The sequence below is a fragment of the Lineus longissimus genome, chromosome 5, assembly GCF_910592395.1.
Source record: "Lineus longissimus chromosome 5, tnLinLong1.2, whole genome shotgun sequence".
NCBI classification, from domain to species: Eukaryota; Metazoa; Nemertea; class Pilidiophora; order Heteronemertea; family Lineidae; genus Lineus; species Lineus longissimus.
The window spans coordinates 7,009,715-7,023,976 of record NC_088312.1 but is presented as its reverse complement, the minus strand read 5'-3'; the positions used below and the strand labels follow the sequence as shown (position 1 = coordinate 7,023,976).

Below are 14,262 nucleotides of genomic sequence, written 5' to 3'. Positions count from 1 at the left end.
AAAACATGACACAAGACAAAATTTTAGAACATTTTTGGAGATAAAAAAAAAAAGGACATTTGACAGCTTTCTCCTTCATTTTAACTTAAGTGAGTCATATGGCAATTGTTTCCAACCAAAAAATAAGCATGTCCATTGTCAACACTATTAATCTGCATCCTTAAAGTGGACCCGTGAATGCCTCCTCAGATCCGAGGACTGGCGGAAGCCCTTGCCGCAAACCCGACAAGAAAATGGCTTCTCTCCAGTGTGAATCAATTTGTGTCGTCGCAACGACCACGTCTGCGTAAACGTCTGGCCGCAAATATTGCATCTGATCGATCGTCGTGTCCGATGAGTCAAAATGTGTTTCTTTAATATTTCCTCTGACGCCCATTGCACTCCACATATCTGACAATCAACGACCGAGTCGTTTCTCTGTGGTTGCTGTGACCTTTCCTTTAACCTCAGTTTATGGCTCTGGAACAAGCAAAGTCGAGGGTTAATGACTGTGAAATTTACACTGGGGGTGCGACTGTTAGTATAGTGTTAGTAGGCTACGTTTCAGATCAGGTATTATTTGAAAATTCAGACCAAAGTCAAAAGTGACAGGGAATTGCTGGGTGGCAACACTAGGACTTATCCAGGTAGAATTCTGATGCACAGTGCCATTTGCTGATGCACATTGAGAACGTCTATCTGCAGTGCTCAAGGAGGGACCAACTGCAGGGGATCCGTGTTCAGCCATACTTTGTCGGCAACTGAAGCCTGTACCCCATTCAAATCGTCTTAAATGAGGATTTATATCCTCCTGCAACGCACTCTCCAGACAATGAAATGAAGAGAAGACCAAGTGAAAAACGCGAAAATGTCTTGTCACATTTTTTACATTTGTGCGTTTTTTTGCCGGTGTGGCGGCACATGTGGATACGTAGCACCATTGTCGTGGAAACGGACAATCCACACGTCTTACACATTACGGAAGGTGGTTGGAAAGCTTGCCTATACGTTACAGGCCACTTGAACAAGTAAGGGAGGCAACTTAGTGTCAAAGTTTTAAGCCAGGCAAGAGAAGAACATTTCAGAATCTAAAGACAACAAATGGTCAATTGATAAACCATCAAGGAGAGAAAAATGGGAGAGTCCTGATGACAGAAAGTTCCAGAATACTCCTTGACAAAACCTTCAAACACCAAAAACATGCAAGATGAGGAAGACCATCACCACAAACACATCATCAGTCAATCAATATCTTTCTGTTAAAGGTCAAAATGACACTCCATAATTTCAAAAGTCGTACTATTACTGTCCATCAGGCCTGCTCTTTGCCTCGTTTCCTTGCACAAGAAGGTCATGATCGGGAGTTTTTTCTCCACATTTTTTGCAGACCAACATAATTCTGTCACTTCAGCATAAGATGGGTAAGCATGTGTTTTTTCTGATCACATGACTGGATAAAGCGTTTGCCACAGACTGTGCAAGCATGAGGCTTCTCTCCAGTGTGTAACTTAAGGTGGCGCCACAAGGAGGACTGGTATGAAAACCGTTTGAACATTTGTGAGGTTGTTCACCGCTGTGTCTTTGCATGTGGTGACGTAACGCCATCCTGGTCCCAAGGGTCAATCCACAGATCTTGCATGTAGCTGTGGGGAATACGTCCCTTGGAATGGGATACGCTACATGAAACTGAAATAAGTAAGGGAGGTAACTTAGCATCAAGGTTACACGAGATGAGAATATCAACATAGGTTTTCTCTCTTGTTTGTAATATGTCATCCAAGCGAGTATGGTGGTAAAAACATCTTGTTGAAAAAAATAAGGATGCTGTTTCATTTTGACAGCAGACACTGCAGTTAAGTAACAGAATCAATTTGGGTGTTTAGCACATGTGTATGAATGTTTCGTCAAGTCACTATTATTCTGAAACCTCAGGCCGCAGGTCTTACACCTATACCCCCAATCACCACAACAGACCCTCATATGGCGCAGGCGTGAGTTACTGTGCTTAAATCTTAGGTCACAGAAAGTACATCAATATGGTTCTTCTCCTGTGTGTCTTCGTTTGTGAACCTGGAGATTCTGAGCAGACGACAGCACCTTATGGCAGACGTCACACTCGTACGACTTGGCTCTCACTGCTCTGGGCATTCGACAAACCGCATGCAGAAAGGGGCCAACCAACTGGAAACAGAGAAGCAGCATGTAAGTTTTCTGTAGATTTTTTACGAACATTGATGTCGGAAATTGTTTCAAATTCATCACATCAAGTTAGGATCATCAAGTCTTATATTCAGAACATTTGTATGAGTGCTTTAATAAGTCATCGTTATTTGTAAACCTTAGACCACAGCCCCTACACCTGTACCCCCAGTCTTTAGTACGGCAGATCTTCGTGTGGTATCTACATGAGGTATAATAAGCAAACGACATTTTGCAAGATGGGCATTTATATGGTCTTTCTCCAGTGTGTTTGCGTTTGTGAACCAGTAGTCCGTTGGCACTTGCCAGAACCTTCTGACAGATGTCGCATTCATGCCACTTTGCCCGTTCTATTGACATCGAACCAACCACTTGCGGCAAGGGGCCCTCCAACTGCAAAGAGAAGCAGCACATAAGATTTCTGTCAGAAGTAGTTTAATATTCATCAGATCCAGTTACGATGATAGACTCTGATTAGCGCATAAAGTAAGCTACTGTTATCGCAAACCTTAAACAAGAGCCCCTACACCTGCAACCCCAGTTAAGTTTTCCGGAAAAATGATGCTGGGATGTCAAGCGTCCATCATGTACAACTGAGACCAGCAGGAATTTGACTGTTCCTACTTTTGCAGTTTTGGAGGGGTGGGCCGCGATGAATTTGATGGACATTCACTCCTTGGACATTTCCTCAGATGGCAAGTGCTGTCCTCAGATGGCAACGCAATGTCTTTATAGTGTATCAATCAGCAACTGCACCCAGAAAAAGTCAAATCCAATGTGAATTCTATAGATGATTAAGACATACACGACTGCAAGTATATGCATACTCGACAACAGTAAAGCAGTTTAAATGACAATATTATCTATTTTTACAAGTGAAGAGATGCAATTTCAATGTACTGAGCTGGACGAATTTCTTCCCACAATTCTCGCAAGCGTAAGGATGTTCTCCGGAGTGAATGAACATGTGTCGCCGCAATGAATTCGCGTACTTGAAGGTCATGTGACACACTGAACACTCCCGCGGCCGTTCGCCAGTGTGACGCATCAAGTGGGCTTTGAGAGAATTTCTAGTCGAGAGGACCATGCCACACACTGCACACTGGGTGTCTCCGCATGCACTCAGGGTCGAATTTTTCACACGTCCAATGTTCTGCAAGATAAGCAATGTATGTATTCTTGAGTGTTTTGAAACTATGTGGAAGTTTACGAATACCTTTCAATTTCAGAGTATAGGCTCCTGTATTACAGCGCCCCGGAGCCAAAAAACTGAAAAAAGATTCTAACTTGTTTTGTTCAGACTACTGAAATGAACAATCATGTGTTTCTTGGCGTCAGAAGCTTGGATGAAGCGCCGATCGCAAAAATCACATTTGTGCGGTTTCTCGCCCGTGTGTAACTTTTTATGCCGCCATAGCGAGTTGCGAAAAGTGAACGCGAGATCACAGAACGGACATTTGAATGGTTTTTCCTTCGTATGTATCAGCATATGACTTGACAAAGACGTGCTACTCTTCAAACTTTTGTTGCATATCATACAAGGAAACCTCGACGCAGACTTGCTTATGGGGAGACCAAGGTGGTGAGATTGATTATGACGCTGGCCGGGATTGGGCGGTGGTGACATCGCGAACTGAAGTGAGAGAAAGACACATTATACCAGGACCCATGATGGAAAACATTTCAGGTGTAGATTTTGAACGCACCCTAGTGTATGTACTCCATCTTTCCAACTGGATGGTAACTCATTCAGTTATATCAAGATCCAGGGAACAACATGCAATGGATGGAGCATGTGTTTGACCCAAGCATAGCAGACCATGTCTTCTTTTCATGCCAGTCAGTAAAATCATAACATTCATCTCTGAAAATGCAAGGATGACCAGAAGCGTATATCGATCTGCCGTATGGCATTCCTTGGTTTTCATATCATGGCATGGTACACTCTTGGTGATGAGTTTTCAAATGTCGGCTGAGAGAGTTTCTGTGATTGAAGATCTTGCCGCACTGACGACAAGGAAAATGAACGTCCCTGGTATGTACACGTAGATGGACCTTGAGATTGGCGAGTTTTGAAAGGACACGCCCACAGATATGACACTTCAAACTCTTAAGTTTATCAGGGTGGGTGGACTTCAGAAGACTAGGGGGACGCACATTTCTCGACTTTGGGATACGATTGCACAAGCTCCAGCTTGGTTCAACAAACTGCAAAAAAATAATTAAGACTATAAGATGTCTGCTGCAGTTCTGTTTTTAGTTTGAATTTGGTCTTAACAACTTTTCCTGCCAGGTGTTTTTGCTATGACAAACCAACAGTAGACCCAGGTAGCCATTGCAAGGGACACATTTGGGCAAGAGTAATAACACAGGAAAAGCGTCTCGCACAAAGACATGCAAGAAACAAGTTTTGTCTCTTAAGATATTTTATTAGAAAAGACTCTCAGAAGGGTTACAGCTACAATACATACATCAATCAGATTTAGAATATGATGGTGATATTCTTGTCCTTTTTAATTACAGTAGACCTCTCTATTAAGGACAACATTGGGACTGTCAAATGCTGTCCTTATTAGGAAGGTGTCCTAATTACAAGGGTCAAATTGTCCAGAAACAATCCATAAGGAACCAAAACCACTGTCCCTTAATAGAGAGGGTGTCCTGCAAAGAGAGTTGTCTGAGGTTCCACTGTATTTGCCTTCTGCATTGTATTAGTGTTATCTTTGAATCACTGAATATCAAAGAGATCATATTCACTACATTGTCTTATCCTCATCCACCACCCCAATGTGTCCCTGGATGGCACCACGCTTCATCACAACATTGTGTTTCTGTCTCACATGCCGATTTAGTGAGTTACTGTGGTTGAACCTGTCGCCGCAAAAGCAACACGTAAAACGAACATTCTTTGTGTGCACACGAAGATGGACATGGAGATTGGCCGCGCTTGAGAGACCACGGCCACAGATACGACACGTGAAACCACGTGAATGACCCGTAGACTGTCCCAGTCTCTCCCGGAGGTCCCTGGTCAACACATTAACACCCTTTACCGCTTGGTGGCCTCTACTCGCCCTGCCCCTCCCTCCAACACCGTGGCCTTGACTGACACCCAGCTGTCCCGAGTCGTCTTGCAAGCAGGGATGGGCAAACTGTAAGACAAACAGGGAACAGTAGCTTAGAATCTTTGTGTGGTTGAAGCATTGGAGATATGTCAGAATATCGTATCCCCTGCAATGGCCTAATTGGCGCTTTATTTAAGCAGCAACGACAACAAATTGTCCACTGCTGCCCTCTCACAAACCACCTTAATTCTTTTTTTAGCACGTCTCAGGACTAGCTCCTGATTGGTGCTGCCACCATGGTAGCCAAGACCTAAAGGAACCTGGTGGACTGTTAATAACTGATTGTACCATTAGCAAGAAATCAATAATTTAGCCCCGGGTTCCAGTTTTTTATTCTAACATATATGATTTCCATCCTTACATCAACAGAACCTACTCTTCACAACTTCATTGATTTTAAAGAATTCTACCAACTGAAAAATGTCAAAGCTTAGCTTACAAACCAGAGAGATGAATCAAGGGGAAAAGACAATTGGGAGTATGCTATTCTTTTTTCTTCTGTTGTCTTTATATTCCCATTCAGTTTAAGCAAACGAATATACCCATCGCTCCTGAATATCAAAATCATTATCTTCAGCTGTACTGTACACAACTCTGCAATGAGCTTTGTCATCTTCAATTCATCAATTCATCTGAATTCTTGAGTCCACTTTTCTGAATTACTACATTTTTCCAAAAACAGATCATGTCAATCAATTCTAGATATTTTTCCATCCAAAAAATCATGTATCAACCATATTTTTAAACCTACTTGGTCATAGTTCTGTCCACAACATTTCTATCAGATAATTACCCACCATATGGGCTTCCAGACGGAAAATTTTGCACCGCCATCTTGATTGTCTACAAACGACAACATTTCCAATGTGCGCCAGTCAGAGCACCACTCACACACAACAACCCTGGGCACGCCAGGTTGTCTGCATAATTATCATAACCCACTTCAACTCCACATGCCAGCACTTCAATGCCAGCCCAGTCACCCCATGATAACAATGAGGGGCAACTGGTTACCATGGTGATGTCAGGCGAATATTGATCTAGACCACTGGTTGGTATACTGTAGCAGGTCTACTACAGGAGAGCAATACTCTGTACAATCCTATAGGAGTGAATATAGTCTAAGCTGTTACCGGCACTCTGCCAACTGGTGGAAAGCGCTTACGTGTAAATGGTTGGTAGACAAAGCTGGTGGTATAGCTATGTGTTTTACAAGCAATGTGAACTGACTATGGCAGCAATATGCCAGTTTTAAGGAAGTGGAAGGCAACCAGAGATGAATCAAGGGGAAAAGACAATTGGGAGAATGCTATTCTTTTTTCTTCTGTTGTCCTTATTTCCGTTTGGTTTTTTACAACTTCAGAAGCAAACTGATTAACCCATCACTTCTGAATAATATATTATACTATTGTAAACCGTAGATTTTCCTCCTATGAGTTTTCCAATACAATGCCACACACTGTGTACCAAACCAAAAAGCCCAATACCTTAAACATGTAGGCCTATAAACTCATTAGAACCAAATTAAGCCAGGAGCAAGGACAAGTCGGCCAGACAAACAATGCCATCAACAGAGGGAAGAGAGAAAGTGGACTGAAGAACAGCAAAAAGAACTCATCCTTTTAAATGATGTTTATTCAAAAGTCAAACGATATGTACAGACAGATCATTACAACATTTATTGAAAATAACGACCTTGGGCAAGCCACTTCACTCTAGCAGCTAACAGATGTACCCAGTATCATCTACATAGCTCTTAAGGTACATGTACGGAACATGAAATAACTGAGGGATCAAACCTTTGAGCTGAGCTGATCATTCAACTGCCAGCACCTTATTAGTTTAGACCTTGGTGACTTGACGATGTTAAGCAGCGCAAATGTGTCTTCAACTCTTTAAAGTAGTTGAAATTCTTGTCACAGGATTTGCAATAGAGCATCCCATTTTTACCCTTTGCATGTGTATACATGTGCCGTTTGAGGTGCGACATTTGAACAAACTCGCGCGGGCAGTACACGCACTTGTAGTCACCCTTATTCGTATGAGTGGCCATGTGCACTTTAAGACTCAAGGCCCATTTGAATTTCTTCGGGCAAAACTCGCACGGGAAAATCCTGAGGGCAGCACCATGTTGGAAGTTTTGCATCTGACCTTGTCCACTAAAGTCAACCCCCCACTTTGTCTGAAAAATACAACAAAGCAAATTTTATAGCCTCACTTAAAATTTTTATTCCAACTCAAAGAAACCTGTGAGGGCTACATTTTGCCTTTCCACAATGGCTGAAATGAGAAAATTTTTCAGGATTGCAATAAATGAGAGGACCAGGTTTCCTTTAACCAAGATTGCCTCAAGCCTGTCGATCCGCTAAATGGCTCACTCTGTGCACCCTCAGATGGTCCTTACGTTTAAATGTTTTGCCACAGAAATCACATTTAAATGGGCGGTCGGACCCGTGGACAGTCATGTGACGCAACAAATCATGCTTTTGAATGAAGGATTTCTTGCAAATGGAACACGTATAGTTCCCCATACTGGTGTGCTTGGCAAGTATGTGTGCCTTTAACACACTATCTCTCGAGTAATCCTTGCCACAGTGAGAACAGTGGTACGTAGTGCTACTGGTATGTTTTCTTGTAAACCCACTCGGTGTGGGGATTTGACTTGACCCAAACCAATGAAAGTCAGACTGAAAAATACAAACAGTGTCTTGCGTTAAAAAGGAAAATTGGTCACACTACAGTAGATGATGGTTCCCAGCAGCCCACTCGACAGGGTTAGTTGGATGAGGTCATTTTTGTCCCAGATCATTGCACCCGTGAAATTTTCACCAAGGCCTGGCGGGCCCAATCGCTCAATCGGTATTTAGCGGAAATGTTGGCATTAATGCTATGACTGTAAATGAGATTCACTGAATTAGATAAAGCTTCGTGTCACTCACACATTTAAGAACGAACAAGTAATTTACTCCAAAGAGCAGGTTACAGAAGATTCAGAATTTCACTTTTCATCCTCTTGTCATTCCAGCCTTTGTCGGTTAACGAACCTGCTCTTGACAAGTAACAACCTGAATCATACTTGTATATAAACCTGGACAAAACCATGCAGCAGGCTAAAGTGCATGATGATGTAGGATTAGGGGAACATCCAAACATGCTGTCCAAAGACAACTTCATATGAAATTTAGTTTGTTTTCCCATGAAAGTGTTTTAACTTATTGTGATCGTGCAAATGATCTTTGCGTTTAAACGTCGCTGCGCATAGTTGACATTTGAATGGCCGCTCAGTTGAGTGGGTCCTCATATGACGCCGGAGACGCCAACCTTCGACAAAGTTTTTCTCACACATTGGACACGGGTGAACAACGCCCGCAATGCTATGAGAGGCCTGAATGTGAAGTTGCAGTGTCTCTGCAGAATTGTAACTCGAATTGCACACGCTACAAAGGTGTTGGTCATAGTTGAAGTGGCCGGGTCGTTTCAATGTGTCTGTTGGCCGCCAACTCGGCCAGTTCAAAGGTGGAAACGCCTGGAAAATACAACAATGCTTTCTTTTAGAGATATGAAAGTTTAGCATTCCAGTATCAGGTCAAAGGAGGCTGTCACTGTCTCAGTCTGATCAAAGTAATGTCTTTTTAATAGATGGAAGCCATCTTGGTCTTTTAGGACACATTTTGGCTACATTTTTTCCAATATTCCTCACAAGTCACATGACCCAACTTTTTGTCCCAGGATGTTTGCCAGACACAAAACTCTTAAAGGTATTAGAGCATAATACGAAATGTTGAAGTACTGGATGATAGCCAAGGACTCATCAGCCATTCAGTCTAGCACGTTGCTTTTGGTTGTAACGTAGTATGGAAGGGGATGACCACCAAACAACAACCGTATCAATAAAAGAAGGGACAGCGGTGTTACTATGAAATAAATTGTTTTATTTAAGCCATGGCAGTTTCAGTGAATAGCATGCAACAATCACATACATTTTACATTCAAATAACGTCACTTATAAACTGCCGACTGCAACTTTTTGATTTTGATAGTACGTATTTTTATAAGTTTTTCCTCTGACAGCAGTTTTTACGGATATAAAAGGAATTTCAGTCAATTGTCCCATCAAAGCAAGGTCTATTCACACTCCATGAAACATCCAATACTATACCTCAGGTCTTCCTAATGAAGAGAGGAAGACTGGCCAAAGGACACCACCCTGACAACAAAACTCTGGGGCTATGTGGTGGAACTATCTAGGACAGCCAACTTCATTACCAACAACGGGCCGACTGTCCAGTGTGCATCTTAAAAAAAGTTTGAACAGAGAAGAAGAATGCCTCAGGTTACCGGAGCCCAAACACCATGCGCAACCCTTTTATGTTGAGACAAATGGTGCACGTGTTTGAACTTTGCCCCGCAAAAATCACAGGTGAAGCTGCGCGAATCTGTATGCATCAGCATGTGCCGCTTGAGGTAAGACTTCCAAAGGAAGAGTTTATTGCAGTGGATGCATTTATGCTTTCGGGCGAGTGGAACCATTGACGCTGAGGACTGGTGGTACAACTGAAAGAACAAAGGAGGCTAGGTTGAGTCGTGGATTAAAAATCGGGCCTCAATCACAAGGAAATACCAGCTTCTGAACATCTGAAGAAGAGACAAACAAAATACATCCTCCAACTGAATAATATAAACACAAATGCAAGTAAGCTAAATTTTATCACGGTCATCATTGAAGTCCTCTAATTTCATGGGATTCTGATTTTCTTCTGAACACATGTCTATTTCACGAGATGGATTCTCCTCTAAGCCTGGGTCATATTGTGAAGGCCCTTGATCTGTTCCAGGCATGGGATGAACAGATTCCAAATCTACCATTCCTGCAGATCGGAATGCTGAGGAATCGACAAGTTTACGCGGGTCCTTCATAATCCCAGACAACTCGACCCTATCCGATGTCTTCGAAAACTTTGCATGTTGTACGTGCAAATGATACTGAAGCTTATCCTGGCGTTTGAATGTCAGAGAGCAGAATTGACAACTAAAGGGCCTTTCATCCTGATGGACGACTAGATGGCGCCGCAGGAAAGACTTCCAGGCGAACGATTTTTGGCAGATGTGGCAAGTGTGCACTTTCATGGGCGATTTTGGAGAAGGTTGGCCCATGAATCTACGACTAGAACTTGTATGATAAATGCCAAACTGAAAAATACAGAAAAAACTCAATTACTTGACTGGCTTGTTCAAAACCACTTTAGCTTAACAGAGTGGTTAAGTCTTTGCGTGAAGAACCGAAACTCCTTGAGAAAACACCTCAATACATTGTACCTGGTGCACTGCAAAGAAAGAACACTGGTATGGAAATAACCCCTTAGAGCCAACATCATGTATGGCTGGCTCAACTCGAAAACGAAGCCTGGTTGTGGGTTTTTTCTATCTGATCTGATCTCTATGGGTGGGAGGAGAGGAAGAGAACAATGCTAATGATGACTCTACATGTATTCCAAGTTACAACGTCCACTGGCTCCACATCTAAGTTTATACAACGTCTACTGGATCTTGCCAGAAGCGGAGCCAATGTTTTGGTTATTTAACCCGGAGAACGGTCCATATCTCTGCCAAGATACTTCATTATGAACATGGATCATGTGTGCTGCCAACTGATCAGAACGTTTAAAATCTTTGTTGCACTTCAAACACATATGTGGCCGAGCTTCAGTGTGTGTTGCCAAGTGTCTTTTCAAGTAGGATTTCCATGGAAATGACTTGTGACAAATAGGGCAGAAGTGCGGGGTGAACTCTCCGGCCTGTTTGGGGGGTCGTTGTGCCGTGTCTGGTCGCATACCAACACCAGGAGGATAGCTGAACTGAAAATAGCAGAATTAGGGATTCAGTCTTCCGGTTTTCACCTCTTCTTGAAAAACAATGAATTGCAAATGCCAAACTAGTGAAGAGTCAATAATATATGGCACTTATGACAGTACTATTAATTACATTTTCATCATAAAGTGTCATTTAAGTCCTCTATGAATGTTAAGTTCTGACCACCAAAAGCGGAGGCCCCCTCCTTTTGGTGTCTGGAAACATGCTCCTTCCAATGATCACGCCGTTTAAATGTCGCACCACATTCTTTGCAAATGAACTGCCTATTTCCAGTATGGATCAAAAGATGTCGCTTCAAATGAGACCTCCAGGCAAATGCCTTCTCGCAGTACCGACAGAAAAGAATCTTTGACGGGTTATTAGATGTTGCGCTCAATCCACAGACGTGTCTCGGCAAACCGAACCTGTCCAACTGAAAAGACAAGCAAAGAGACTTCATTGGGATACGCCAATTTATTTCCTCTAAACAGACATGGACCACAGATTACACATTGGGTGAGGTCAAATTAGTTAGTATTGCTACAACGTTTTGCATGCCAGAATCCGATGTAAAAACTTGCATTGTCCGTTGAAGTCCAGGGCGGTAAAAGAACACCATGTCCAATAACTATCAAGCAGTTACCCATTGCTCCTAAGCACAAGGATGCCAATGAGCTAATGCAACCATTCAATCATACAAAACTGAACAGAAGTACAGAATTGACCAATGGAAAAGTGCGACCAGAATTACTGCTTCCGCGCCCTTCGTTGCTCCTCATTCAGTTTTGCACAACCCCTTATATGGTCTACTAAATGATTGCGCAACTTGAAAGTCTTCTCGCATAGCTCGCACTGAAAAGACCTGACATTGGTGTGAACAAGAAGATGACGAGTCAAATGAGACTTCCACGAGAACACCTTGGCACAGTGCGGACAAGCGTATTCATTCATTACGAAGGGCTTTCTCTTCAGTACCTCTCGGAACAACTGCAAAATATAATACGACACAAGTGTCAGTCTTTTGCCAAAAAAGTCCTGATGATAGTGCTGAAAAAAGCTGTCGATACTAGTAGTCCCAAACTGAGAAATAAACTATTATTAGCTTTCGGTATTGAGCCTTTAAAGTGGCACTCTTGCCTCTTGCCTGTTACAGCCTTGACCTATTCTTACAGCCTTGACCTACTTGCACAGCCCTTGACCTATTTTCACTTGATAAGTAGGACACATGGACCTCCATTTTGGTCAAGATTAGAACTCAGTCAAGTCCATGTTCATCCCTTTCCAGTGATTCAACACAAAAGGGACCCAGCTCATCGTTCATGCGACCGAAGGTGCCTCTTCATGTATGAGCAATCACTGAACAATTTGCCACAGTATTTGCAAGCGTAAGGTTTCTCTCCCGTGTGAATACGAATATGCTTTTTCAAGTCACAACCTTGGGCAAAAGCCTTTGGACAAAGATGACAATGGTACGGTTTTTCACCGGTGTGAATACGGACATGAATCAGCATTGAGAAGCGTTGCAAGAATATTTTGCCACACCATGAGCACTGCCATTTTTTGCCATCGTATCCAGGTATGACTATTCCATCCTTGGACTTTAGTGAGTCCGAGAGTTTCCTAGCTCTGAAAGAATCCTGAAAAATCAAGCAATCAATATCAATATGGCTATGTTTGTATTTACACTTGATATTAATTGATTACACTCATGAACCACAACTGAAGACCGTTTTTGGGTAAATATCGAAGCTAGTGAAAGCGAATACCATGAAACGCTTAAATCCTAGATGTAGCTGAATTGAAAATTAGACCTTAGACAGTCACAGCCCCTCCATACTGAGAATAACTCCATTGCCAGCAGCAACACGTTGTTGATATTAGGTCAGGTGGCCGAGGACAAACGCAAGACCCGATTACGGCTACGGGCTGTCATTTGACTATCGTAGCTGTGCGCAGCAGTTTTTTATATATATAGTCACAATGTACTTTTACATCACTGTAGAAGGTCTGCTCTTTTATGGACAACCGAATGTCGCACGAAAGATGACTGGTCGCTGAAGGCTTTGCCACACTGTTTACAAACATAAGGTTTATCACCAGTGTGGATTCGAATATGTCGCTGAAGAGAGTTACTCTGGGAAAACGCCTTGTCACAAAACTTGCACCGGAATGGCTTCTCTCCTGTGTGAACCCTGGCGTGAATATTATAGCTGTGTTTTGACGGGAAGACTTTTCCACACCAGTTACACTGCCACCCTCTCTGTTGACCGTCTACCATGACTTTCCTTGCAGTTGATATGTGCCCAGATGCCAAAAACTGCAAGAGAAAACAGTGGGTATTGGCATGGTTGTCTGTGTCCCAAAGGGGATAACTGACTGTGACAGTTTTCAACTCTGACCAATTCATCCACATCAGTAGTGTACTTTGTTCAAGACGCGATTGAATACAAACGAAAAACAAAAAGGTGAAAATTTTACAAATCTTGGCATTTATTTCACTCGAAAAAGACATTACACATTTTAATACATAAGTGGGCTACTAAAACTGCTATCACCAATCCTGACCTGCTTTCCAACATAAAAAACTCCTTTTTGTTTACCTACAGTGGATATTCTTCATGATGATAACTTTTACAGTGAATACATTGTCATAGTGAACTGAATTCCCCACTCCCATCTCACATGAATGCATTCTAAAGGTTTACCCTGGACAGTGTGACCTTGGCTTTGGATACAGAGAACACATTTCCTATGTTTCACATTTTTTTAGCAAATAATGTAGGCTTGCCTGATATCTTTATGGTAGTGAGGTTAGAATGTACTAATATACACACACATCTGCAAATCAGATGCAGAGAGCGAGCTATCTCTTACTGACAAAAGGAATGTCATGGCTGGATTTGCCCCATCTCTTAACATTGCTGAAGTCTCAACGTTTCAGAACAGAATAGCTATATCAGAAGTCAGAACTGAGATCAGAAAAGTTACATAGACAAAGATATCCTATCTATTCTACTCTGAACTGGGGATCTTGAAATGACCATGGGCATCTTTCAGATGAGTAACAAGCTCCAACTTATTGCTGAAAACATCGCTACAGATACTGCAA

General features: G+C 42.4%; 1 protein-coding gene across 19 annotated transcripts in view; it reads right to left on the bottom strand.

The window, feature by feature from the left end:
- LOC135487574 (zinc finger protein 263-like) overlaps positions 1-14,262 on the bottom strand; it is a 38,300-nt gene that overhangs the window by 10,328 nt on the left and 13,710 nt on the right. The window contains exons 4-5 of one of the 19 annotated variants that reach the window (XR_010446872.1): positions 10,522-11,586; positions 9,218-9,857 (exon numbers count right to left, since the gene is read on the bottom strand). The exons of 6 other annotated variants lie outside the window; for them this stretch is intronic. Coding sequence is in view for 12 of the 13 variants with exons in the window: in XM_064771436.1 (XP_064627506.1) it covers positions 10,002-10,493 (492 nt within the window). In the remaining variant the exon portion in view is untranslated. 12 more of the 19 variants (XM_064771452.1, XM_064771450.1, XM_064771438.1 and 9 more) reach the window with 12 other exon arrangements.